The sequence below is a fragment of the Rhagoletis zephyria genome, unplaced genomic scaffold (genome assembly GCF_001687245.7).
Source record: "Rhagoletis zephyria isolate East Lansing unplaced genomic scaffold, Rhagoletis_zephyria_1.1 Rzeph_scaffold_00013, whole genome shotgun sequence".
Classification (NCBI taxonomy): Eukaryota; Metazoa; Arthropoda; class Insecta; order Diptera; family Tephritidae; genus Rhagoletis; species Rhagoletis zephyria.
Genome location: NW_016157097.1, coordinates 20178 through 33068, shown reverse-complemented (window position 1 = coordinate 33068; position 12891 = coordinate 20178). Strand labels below are relative to the sequence as shown.

General features: G+C 34.9%; 1 protein-coding gene across 1 annotated transcript; it reads right to left on the bottom strand.

Annotated features, from left to right (window-relative positions):
- Nucleotides 1-3731: 3731 nt before the first annotated feature.
- On the bottom strand, nt 3732-11575 carry oys (lysophospholipid acyltransferase 6). The gene is made up of 7 exons (XM_017611191.1): nt 11424-11575; nt 11071-11239; nt 9642-9812; nt 6171-6518; nt 5888-6088; nt 5687-5818; nt 3732-5313 (listed from the first exon to the last, which is right to left on the bottom strand). The coding sequence occupies exons 2-7, from the start codon at nt 11230-11232 to the stop codon at nt 4561-4563; spliced, it is 1767 nt and encodes a 588-aa protein (XP_017466680.1). The 5' UTR covers nt 11233-11239; nt 11424-11575; the 3' UTR covers nt 3732-4560.
- Between the last annotated feature and the right edge of the window lie 1316 nt (nt 11576-12891).

Here is a 12891-nt window from a genome sequence, read left to right as displayed (position 1 = left end):
TGGCATCATTGAGCTGTATCTGGCCGTCTCATCAGCCGACTCCTTCCCTTCAATATACATTCATACGGCTCAGTGACGCCAGCGTGGTGCGATATTTCCATACAATTCGCGATTTTACTATTGCCTTCAGTGCCGCCTGACTGTCGACAAAAATAGTGCCTTTGTCTTCTAGAACTCTACTGCTAAATAAAAGACTAGGCGCCCTCTCTATAGTGTAGATCTCCGCTTGGGTGACGCAAGGACCGGTTGATCTTTAAGTCTATCGAGTAGACACCGGCTCCAGTTCCTTTTTCCATCTTTGAACCGTCAGTGGAGATGGATATATCCCCCTCTGGTACTGGCAGTCCTGCATCCCATTCGCTGGTCGGGAACCAAGGAGAGATAAATGGAAGGACTAAACATCCTCGGTGGCGAAGCGATGGAACTTGCCATATTTACTCATGGAGAAAGTATTTTCCTGGGAACCACTGGACCCGACGTGTCAGTCAACACCTCTGCAAACTCTCGCCCGTCAATTCCATTAGCGGACTTAACTCCTTGCTAAATTTGACCCCAGCATGCCCCAAAACATGTTCAACTTTTGGGGTACCCGCGCACAGCAACAACCACTGGGTCCTACCCCGCCAAAACATCACTTTTTAGCGTATACCTTTAGTTAAGCTTAAAGACAACGACCTGCCAATTAGACAGGGATATGTGCCGATACAACAACAACTAGGTAGCTACAAATATACGCGCTTATAATCTCGTCCATCTTTGCTAACTTTTTTTTCATAGTTTTCATCAATTTTTTCGAGCAGGGATGATCTCAAGCGAGCGGAGAAATGGCGAATCAAAAGCGACTATTTAGTAGCATGAGGTTAAATTTAGCGACAGCTTACTGTAATGTGTTGCTTGCGTGCTGCTTAATTTTTGCATATTTTTAGGCTCTACGGTCGAAAACTTCCACATTTTCATCTCACTAAAGAAAATGCCACGAAATACGCATGCCGTAGAAAATCTGTACGGCATCGAACTTTCAGCCTGTGCCTTTGAGCATTAGCATCAATTAATCGAATAAACCTATTTTTGCATAATGGTCCCAACCCAAATTGTGCTCACCCTGCGCTTTTCGCGAATTTCAAAATAATTTCTTTGTATTTTTTACATTTTTCTTTTTCCTTTTTTAGCTGTACGCAAATACTGGTACCAGAACTCGGGTGCCTTTAGAATTACATAAATACATTTTTATTATACATACGTATATTTTATTATAATAAGTGTTTACAAAAAGAATTGTAAAAATAAAAATATCTAAAAATTTAAAAAAAAAAACTCGTATGCACATAAACGCACAATTGATTTTCATATTTGTGGCGGAGTTACACTTGTATGTATAAACCAGAATTTACTGCTTTATTTTATAAAACTGAGTATAGTAATATGTATGTCTGTGTTGTTTACGCTTTTTAAAATTTTATATTATATATTTTCTTCTTCTGTGTTACTGTTACTAAGTATTCAGTCTAAAAAATGCGTGTTTTCTCTGTTTCCCCTTGTTTTTGCATTAGATTTTATTTATTTAAATTTAGGTAGGTATTTATTTTTTGTTGTTCTTGCTTCGTTAATTACCATTTTATTGGCCTTGCACATACAGTGATTTCTTTTAAATATTCGTAATATTTTTTCGAGCTAAATATATAAAAAAAAAAGCGCAAAAACAGTATAAAAAAAATTCTTGGGCAGCAAATAATAAAAATAATTTACCTCGAAATACATTACGAATATTAAAAAAAAAAATCAACACGTGGTCATTTGTTTGAGTCAATGTATGTACATACATATGTAGGTACATATGTGCTTGTGTATTTCTTAAGTTGCGTTTAAATTTAATAGTGTGAAAAACATTGATAATTTGTAATTTCACAATAAACCGCATACATAATTTTATTTTACTCTGTTTTTTCGATATTGACGCTTTTCTTGTAATGCGATGTTTACCTTTTGTTTACAAACTTCAATAGTTCTTAAAATTGTGGGCGTATGTGTGCATTCTATTCTCTCAAAATACACATATTTACATACGTTCATCCATACTTTAAATGCAAGAAGCGGATTAGAAGAAATTTTTAGTTATTTAATAGCAGTTACTTTTCTTCCTTTGATCAACAAGTGTTTTATCTTTCAATAAGTCGAGCGCCTAAAAATACACACCGGCTGTGTAACAAAGCAAAATCCAAACATGAATTTTCATCTACATCTATTTGGATTTGTGCAAAGATACCCAATAGGCTTGGAGGCTCAAAACTCCCGTTCCACATGATTTTTCACTCCAATAAGTACAAGGTTTTTAAAGCTGAAATGGCGACTTCGTTAGCAGATAATTTTGCCACCTTATCAGAAGTAAGTTTTTCATAGCAAAAATGAAACTGACAAAAATCAAGTAATTTTTAAGCAAAAAACAAAACCGAACTCAATTCTTATATAAAAATTTAAGATTATCGTTAATTTCTTTATAATCCAATGATCGGATTTAAACCAAATTAGTATGGGACCCTTAAAAAAAGAATTAGGAAAGGGAGTTATTCGAAAGTTCTTAGGTCTAAATTTCACCAGTATTGAAGTCACGACAAAGAGCGGGCTCTAAATCGCTGTACACTAGTACAGTACTAGTACTAGTATTTATTATTACAGTCTTATTAGTTAAAGACTACACTTCCTATCGTATATTTCATTCTCAAAAATTAAATATTGAAACAAGTTTTATTCAATCCCAAATATGTAATTAGTTCAGGCTCTGTCCAGCAAATATCGCGTTCAGCATCTAAAAATTTTTAGCCTTGCCCTCTATTGAAAGATGATTTGCTTTATTTTCCAACCGATTTCTGAACTTCAATCTTAATGCAAATCAAAATTAAATGTGTAGATCATTTTCTTTCGAAATTCAAAGGTCGGTATATGTAAATGGAAGTTGAATTGCCATAGTTCAGAAACTCATTTCGAAAGTTCCATCTGCTAAGTAAGGCGCATTTCGGTTTCGGTTTTTAAATGCCCGAATTTTTCCAGCACATATTTACCGGTCCAGATTTTCTCTTGGCGGCCCTGTTCCCCACGAACCCGCATCGAATTCAGTAATTATAGAAAGAGTATTCTTTCTCATGAATGCCCAGAACGTATGGAATGCAAAAATCCATATTTCGACAGCCGATTACTTTTTTTACAATTACAATTCAAGATAGCAATGCGATCTGCCGAAGAAAATTGCCGAGTTTTTTCCACAATCCAATCAGAGTTGGGTGTAGTGCCCTAAAGCTTCATTTTACACTAGTAGCTAGTGATAGTGCACAATTTTTCACTACTACTTTTGATGTTTAGTGGTGAATCAGCCTCACTATTGTGATAGTGAAATAAAAAAAAAAGTAACAATCGAATACTGAAACAAAATTTTCTTTTGTCGCATGCAATGATAGCCAAATGACGCATAGAGTAAGTTAAAATTCAAATGGATGCAATTATAGAACTTAGGGTCTTCTTAAAAATTAACCTTTGTGTTTCTTCCAAACACAACATTCAATTTCATTAATACACTCGTATACACACATTCTTACATACATACATACTTACATGCGTAATTACTGATGAAAGCCCAAAACGTAAGTTATCTCATACTTATTTCCATGCATTAAATTCCATTTCTTCTGATGTTTTCTTAACATTTTCCCTTTACTAAAGTGATAGTTAAAGATGCTCAATTCAATATTTATGAGTTAAAACTTTCATTTTGTCTCCAGTTTTATTCAAAGTATGTATGTCAAAATTGGGTTTTATAAACGTTTCAGCATTGCAAATATATGCAACCCGTTTTTGTTTGTTGTTTTTTTTTTGTAAGTGCGAAATAAACATAGCCCATATAATAATTTGTGTAGGAACTTAAAACAGAAAAACAAATAATAATAAATTAAAGATAAAATTAGTATAAAGCGTGTATTTTAAATGATAAGTTTTGTTCAATGCATAAATAACATAGTACATACGTACATAATATTGCGAAATTAAGCAGCTGATATACATACATACAACAAATTTGATGACCATTTGTAAATTTTGTTTTTTAAAAAACGAAAAAATTGCCACAAAGCGCGGCTTTTCTTATTATTATTACTTTTTAACTTTTTAGCAATTTTGTTGTCCCCTCTTTGCTTTGTATAACTCTGTAAATTTTGTGCCAATATGGAAGTGAGTATGTGTGCGTGTGAATAAGTGCGTATTCGTAGTGTTCTTATGTGGTGTGTTTCCTTTTTTTAAGATTTCCGCTGAATTTTCCGCAAGCCAGTTTGTTTCATGTCGCCGTCTTTAACTTAAATGAGCTGAGCTTTCAATCTACATAATCTACATTGTTTAATTAACTTCCTTGTCATCCCCCTTCGTCGCCTAATTGCTACTGCTGCAACTATTTCGGGCAGCAGCAGCTTCCTGCGTTTCGCCCCCACCATTTTCCACTTCCTCTTGTCAACTTGGTAGTCATCGCCATCCTCGTCGTCGTCTAGCTCTTCTTACTCTAAATGCTTGTGGCATTTATTACTATTTAGCATGTCCATTGCTCAGCACAGCCGGTAAGACATTTGCCTGCTGCACCACGGCATTAATAACCTCGATTTCTTTCTTCAAGAAGGCGCCACTCTCTTCAACACCATTAACTAGCTTGTCAATTGTCTCGTTGCCACTACTACCACCTGCTGTCGTCACAGCCGCAGCAATGCCAACACGCTTACGCAGGCCATCTTGGTGTGTTATGTGCGGTCGAGTATGGAAACCATGATTGCGCATCAAATCTTTCTTCAGCTCGACGATGCCGCTCACCGTTTCTGCTACAGTCTTATCAATAAATTCTTCAATATTCTTTGTCTCTGTACCGATTTTCTCCTTAAGCTTATTACCCAATTGATCCATTTCACACTCTTCATGCTTGACACTGACCGCTTCGCGTGCACACGCTACACTTGACAGCAATGCTGGTGGCGGTGGCAAACTTTTAGTCGTTTTGATCGCTGGAGCGTTGAGGTTATCATCGTCACTATCATCATCGTTGAGATCATTTTCATTGCCTTGAGGTATTTTTCCGGTGATGTCGCTAATAACGCCCGCTGCAGCTTCGGCGCCCGCCGGCAATGTGACGGTGCTAGAGTGGTTGGACTTGAATTTTTCATCACTTGGTTGTTGTATTGTTGTGGAGGCGCGTCGCTCCCCGCGTATGAATTTAGGTAAAATAAAAGTGGTAATTAGTGCGGCTATGTGAAGGCACAAATAAAATTTCAGGTACAATCTAATGCTGCCCTGTAAAAGAGAAAAGGAGAGAAAATTATTAGAACCTATCTAATCTATGTATGTTAGTGGATAAGCAGAATATGAACTTATATATTACTATGAGTTTATTTGGATATATTGGTATAAACTACTTATAAAAATTGTGTCGGGAATTTCTTTAGAACTCATAAGATTAGTGCAATACATAATTCAAACGCATTTCATTTAAAAAATTTGTACAAATTTTTTGGTCATGATTGGGACAAAGCCCAGCCATTTTCCGATCACACTATTGGAGATCAATTTACGCCAAATGTTTGGCAAATGCCCAATCATAAGATCCGGCCTGCACTGTTATTATTTGATATGCACGATTATAATTTATTTCATCTTACAAACTTACCATGAATTCAAGCAGAACAAATGGGAATGTTGCATAACTCATCACTAGGCGTGTAGTCAGGCATGTCAGTATGTCATAAAACATACGTGTAAACTGGGTGCGCTGGAAGCGATGGCGGAACATGCGGCGAGCCTGTGAAAAAATAAGACACAAATTTTTCGTATATTTCAGAGTGGAATAGAGTCAAAACAAGATGCTTACCATGCGCGCGGCGGTGACCATCATTGCGCCGGTGGCAAATGTCACATAGTAACCAGGATAGAAACCGTGCCAAACAGCGCTCAGGGCGAATGTCAATACAGTGCCATACTGTTGCGGCACACGTTCATAGACAATGGTGCGCAGCCAGCGATTTGTGCCACAGTTCCAATTGCTAATTGCATCGCGCATATTTGTGGCAAACTGCAGAGCAAAAAGTAAAAAACAAACAGGAAGTGGGAGTTCAGAAAATTGCAAAGAAACAAATCATCCAATACACAGTTACCTCAAAGCCCAGCACACTAATATTTGATATCAAATCCCATTTGGAGTTGCCATCCTTGTCGTAGCCGGTAAAGCCCAGACCTGAATTATTGCATATGGCATCGGCCAGTAGCCATGCATGATAATATTTAAAGCGTATGCACGATGTCGCCATCATGGCATACCAAAATTTATATGCCATTGAGGTGTTCTCCACAAAATCGTCCTCTTTCATATTCTTAATGGGATACATTTTCACGAATTTCATAAATATGAAGGCGCACACCATGCTGCCGATGACTTTCTTGATGACCGCTTTTGTGGGCGAAGGCTCCAGTACCAGCTCTGTTTTGCCATTATCTAAATTGCCCTGTGCAAAAACAAAGAAAAAAAAGAAGTGAAATGGTAACGTTATTATGTAATGTGTAACATACATACTGCATATATGTATTTATGTATGGAGGCTACATAGAAGTGTACATATGTATGTACATATAACCGCACATCTAAGGACACATAAGGGCGCGAACAGAGTGGCCGCTTGTTGCCGAGCCGAGCCGACTGACGCTTATTGCGAGAACCAATGCGAGAAAACTGGTACTATACAAATTAGTACAAATAAGCGCGAACAGGTCATAGTGGGCGCCGAGCTGGTCAGAGCGCAAAGCTGATTGAATGCGAGAAAACAGTTCCAAAGCGTATTTCAGCGCCGGAAACATTGTTTATGTTATGTTGTTATGATTTCAACTTGTTTGGAAAACATAAAAAAAAATTAAAAACAAAAATTTAAGAAAAAGTTAATAAAACATGCAATCAAAAAATTAAAAAAATAATAAAATTTAAAAATAAAATAAAAATTAAAAAATAAAATAAAAATTAAACAAAAAAATAAAAATTCAAATAAATAATAAAAATTAAATAAAATTATAACAATAGTAAAAAAATTAAAAAAAAACATAAACAAAATTTAAAAAAAAATGTAATAAAAGAAGTAAATAAAATATACATATAAAAAATTAAAAAACATAATAAAAATAAAATAAAAATTATAAAAAAAAATTTTCGATTAATATAAAATACATAAGAAAAACCTAATAAATAAATTATTGTTATTAAAAAATCTTTTTTATTTATTTTTTTATTTATTTATTTTAAATCACTATATAAGTGATGAAATTCTCCAAATTCACTTCGTTTATCATTTATTGGATGTTTTCCAAATGATTTTTTATTGATAAAATACTTTAAAACAGTAGCCGAAGCTAAATACTCATCATCTGACGAATCCATATCTTTTCACTTCAATTTCACAAACACGAATGAACAACAAACCCAAATGCATACAAACATACATAAAACACAAATAATAGATAAAATATCAGCGCTGATTCTCGCATCCACTATGCACACTCAAACTTGTTTCTCGCATGAACAAGTTCTCGCAATAAGCGTCAGTCGGCTCGGCTCGGCAACAAGCGGCCACTCTGCTCGCGCCCTAAGGCTTAAGCGCGACAGTGGAAACAATTCAATTGGCGGTGAAACCGAAGTTTTGCTTTGAGGTGAAAGTGCGCTAGGATATGCTCTCGAGAGAGGGCAATGAAAAGGCAACATGTTTTTTTGTAGAAACGAAAATGCCATTCATGGGCGTACGCAGGTACGGAAAGGTTCGAAGGTTTCATTGAAAGTTTCTTTCTCTGAATTCATAATCAATTTCCAATTCAAAAAATTTGTGCAATAAATTAAAACTTTGGGTGTCTTCACACCCATTTCGGTAGTTTTGGTAAACTTTTGTTAGTCTGATAAACAGTCACTAATGTACTTAAAAAAGAGGTAAAATAATTATTATCTTCCCACGTTCGAATCTCGTTAGACCTCAAATATAATTTTTACTTTTTGTTATTAGTTTTTTTTTTTTTGATTACGAAAAAGCATCTGTGAAGTGCAACGCATAAGTTACGCATAAAAAAATGAGCCCTTCTATGAGCTTTTCCCCCGAAAGCGGAAACGCAATGCCTTGCAATTGGGCCCGTTTCATATAACAAATAACACAGGCCAACAAAAATGAAAAAAAATTTTTTTTTGGTGCGGCATATGTTAAAGCTGTTTTTGATAAACTTTTTTGTGCTGATTACGATCAGCATCAGTTTTTGCTGTTCAACAAATGACTATAAATGGCCATCAAGTCAAGGTGCAGGGATGGTTTTTTGCAGAGACAGTAGCCTAAGATTCTAACTTTAAGTTAAGCTTAAGTGGAAAGTTCGATCACTTTTTTACTCTTTGCAGAAGCTTCTCAAATATTGCAAAAAACCCGATTTTTTTACACTTCGACCTCGATTTTCTCAAAATCTGTACGTGATCGAATCTTTATACTTACGGATTCGTAGTCAGCACAAAAAAAAACGGCTTTAACACTTGCCACACCAAAATCAGTGTTGCCCTGTGTAATTAAGGAAATAATGCAGATGGTAAGGCCCTCTACATTCCAGAGGACGCCTTCTGTTATTGATTTTTACTCCTTTTTTCTACTGGGTAGCTTCGCCTCTGAACTGTATATTAATACATATGCACATTAGGGTGCAACACTGTCCATACAAAAATTAATCGGTACTCTTTTTACATCGGTAATATAAAATTCATTATATTTTAAGACATCTGCCAAAATATTTCGGAAAAATATTATAATACCTCGAAAATCAAGTTTTTTTTTTATAAATTACAATACATTTTTAAGAATATTAAAAAAACACCTCAGCTGGTAGAAGATTTTTAGCTTGAAAGGTCTGCATAACAAAAAATTTAAAAGTTTATCAATGAGATTACAATGAGTAAGATCTTTGGAGGTATGTGTTTTGAAATCCGTCCAGCTCACGTAAATCATAACATTCTCCAAAAATATTTCAAAATATAATAAATTTACAATTGCTGTGGAAAAACCGCAACTTTTTTTGGTGATACACCCTAATGTGCATACCTAGATATGTCACAAAGCGGAACGCTATAATTTTATTATAATTCATTAAGAGTACATAATTACATACAACTTGCAGGGCTGCCAGTTTGGCTCAAACCGTGCCACTTTTGGCCCTATTTTTCTTCAAAGGGCACTTAGTTTTTCAATTTGGCACAAATAAATAGTAATATTTCAATAAATGTTTGTGAAATCCTTTGGTGTACTTCTTTTTCTCAACTAAAATTATCTAATTTCTATTATTTTAAATGAGCATTGGACTTTTGTTTTGGGAATTTATTTCGAATTTTAATGCTAAATGGGAAGAATTAAAAAGAATGGCACCTTTTTTGACCCTTTTTTCACGTTTTGACACTTTTTTTGTCATCAATATGACACTTTATAGCTAAGTATAGTTGGCAGCCCTGACTAAATGCATGCATGCATATCTACATAATTGGTAGACACGCTTGCAAATATGTATGTAAATACCTATTTACTTGTATAATAAATAGCATAAAAGGTGCTTGAACTTGTTCTACTTACATTGGTCGATGGTCGTTTGAGTAGATTGTAGCCTTCGACAAAGTCAATGTAGTCTTTGTAGAATACCAATGGGCCGGCCAATAGGCCTTGGAAGTGCAGAACGTACGAGAAATACTCGAGCGCCGATGGAAGCTTATAAACGGCGTGATATTGTTGTGCTTTTGTAAGGTCCTGCAATTACAAAAAGTGAAGAGGATGAAAATTATTAAAAAAAATAGACGAGTAAATAAGTAAATAACCATAACCCTTTCATGCCCGACTTAAATTGAGCAGAGCAAAAATTTTTTGAGGGTATATTATTGTTGGTTGACTCTTAAATATGAACTGGTATAAATTTAACCTTCTATAATTTCTGGTTTGACCGTTATGAAATGTTGTTCATGTGTAAATGTTCACACAGTTTTCTAACAAAAGCTAAGAAACATTTTAAGTTTTGCATGTTTGCATTTAATTTTCTTTAATAAATTTTATAACCTAAACTCTTTTATTAAAATATATACGTATTATGTATTATGTGAACTTTTTTCAAGATTTATAAACCAAAAAATCAATGTTGCCTATAGGCAGCGCGGGCATGAAAGAGTTAATGAAAAGAAATTATCCGTAATGAGTATGAAAACGCTTTCCAAGCTTTTCATACATCCTTCACACACATACGCTGAGCTGCTGATACTGTCTTGGTTTATTCATGTTTTATGTAGTACGTATGTACACTTGTGGTCAGCTGATTAAGTTAAGTGACATTTTATGTTTTTATATGTTAATATATTTTTTTTTCATAAAAGTCTAGCACATTACATAAATAGCACCACATAAATACACATTTCAAAAATTCGTAAAAAATTTATAAAAATTAAACAATCTTTAACAATTACATACACCCAAAAATTTTAAAATTTTTATTAAAAGTTTGTAGAAAAATTTTTGGTATGCAGTTTTATAGCCCATTAGATTTTATTAGCTTAAAGTGCAAATTTTGAACCGCTAGATAATCGCGTTGATTTTATGTATTAATTTTTTTATTTTTTGCTGACGACACTAGGCATTTTTCTTCATATAAGTAAATGTAATTATGGAGCATACTTTATATGAATTATTAAAACACAACGCGATTTTCTAGCGTCTTAAAATTTGCAGTTTAGCCTACTAAAATTTAAGGCATACAAAACTGCATACATCTTACATACATCTTGCATAAAATTGTTGGGTGTAATTGTTGAAGTTTGTTTAGTTTTTTTAAATTTTGTAAGAAGTTTGAATTATGGATTTATGATGAGCTGGTTATGTAATTTTCTAAACTTTTATAAAAAATATTATAAACAATAAACAGATAAAAGAAAAATAGCCAAAACTGGTCAAAATGTCACTGAACTTAATCAGCTGACCACAAGGGTATGTATGTACTAAGTGTTTGTAGTTCCGCACTCACCTTATGCTGACGCACAAAGCCATCGTGTATGCTAAACGCTAAACTTGTAACTTTTTGTGTAATTATCATTAGTGGACCGGTGATGTCCAGCGAATAGGAGCCATAGTCGTAGATTTGCCTAATCAGGTGGATGCACAAGAGGTAAGTCATCGCGACTAGCATAACATTACTGCAAGTAGAATGAAAATATAAAAAAATATTTTAGAAAATCTATGTGAGTATGAAAATTGCAACTCTGAAAACTGTTATGTTGACGTGCATAAATATGTATTTGTGTACTTGAACTGAAATAAACACTCATAGATGTACTTAGTAGTATATGGCTACTCATATGTATGTATGTATGTACGTACCGTTGCACCACGCGTGGACTCTGTGTACGTATGACAATGTAGCAAACGGCTGGAAGTCCTGCGATATGTACGGCTTGTGGGCCAAAGCAAAAGTAGCCAAAGGCCAGGCCAACAGTCAGTGCGAAAATATGACGCACATGGGCAGATACTCTGGAAGGATGTAGGATCGAGCGGAACAACGAGGCTAAAAAGAGTGCGCCAATTTGACATATCAAAAAATTTATCTGCAAAAAACAACAACAACAAAATACAATTAAATTGCTTCGTAAACAATTATAAACTAATAGCTATGTGCATATCGTATCATACGATTCGTATGTATATATGTGTGTAAGTATGTGTATCAATATTGGCCAAGAGGTCTCAAACGTCGTCAAATGCTTTTAAAACTTTTTTTTTTTTTAATTTATTGCATACAATTTGTTACTAATTGCAGCAATTAGATGGGGATTAATGTTTAGCACTTATTTGAAGGCGCGCGCATGTACATAAGGCGCCCATCGAAAATGTTTTTGTTTGTAAAATTCCAAGACAATATTGATATGTACTAGAGATGGGCGCGGGATAGCGGGACCCGCGGGACCCACGGTACTGATTTAAAATTGGCCGGGATGGGCGGTATCGGGAAGATCTGTAAAAATATGGCGGGCGGGACGGGACCAAAATCCTTTCCCGACACTCCCGATAAAACCGCAACCCCCGCAAATTCACAAAATCTTTCTTAAAAACGATGTTTGAAATACGCACTTTTAATGTTTTATTGAGACGAAAAAGAAAAAAAAAATTATAGGAAAATTAATATGAAAGACATGAACATTTTTGTGAACCTTCGATCGGTTTGTAACCTCGCCACACACGTTGAAATCTCAACCGCTCGTTTCAATTTGTTGTCCGTGTGTAGCCTGCTTTAGAGATAGATATCGGGACCCACGGGACCCGCGGTACAATTCTGAAAAATGTCGGGATGGGCGGGTTCGGGACTTAAAAATCGAATTTCAGGATGGGCGGGGTCGGGATGAAATATTTAGTCCCGTGCCCATCTCTAATATTTACCTACAATCGCTCGCTAGTAAAAAAAGTAGGGTTTCAAGAAATTTTAGGAAAATGGAGGTGGCACCGCCCACTTATATCATATATGTGTATCTCAAAAAATCCCAACAAGTCAAGTCCGACAATAGACTATTATATACCATTTTAAAGGCCTATATATCCTCTTTTCAGATCATATGGAAATCGAATCAAAAATAGTCATTCAAAACCTCATAAATCTACAAAATCGTACTTTGTGACCTAAATCGACAGTAAATAGCCTTTAAAAATCTATAAAAAAAGGCAATAATATTTCTCATAAAAACGAATAAAATTAGGGGCACGGTCTTGAAATTTGCAAAGAAAAAAACATTTTCTATGGGCACCCTAATGTACATATCGTTACCTGAAATGCATAAAGACGTAACAACATCGTAAA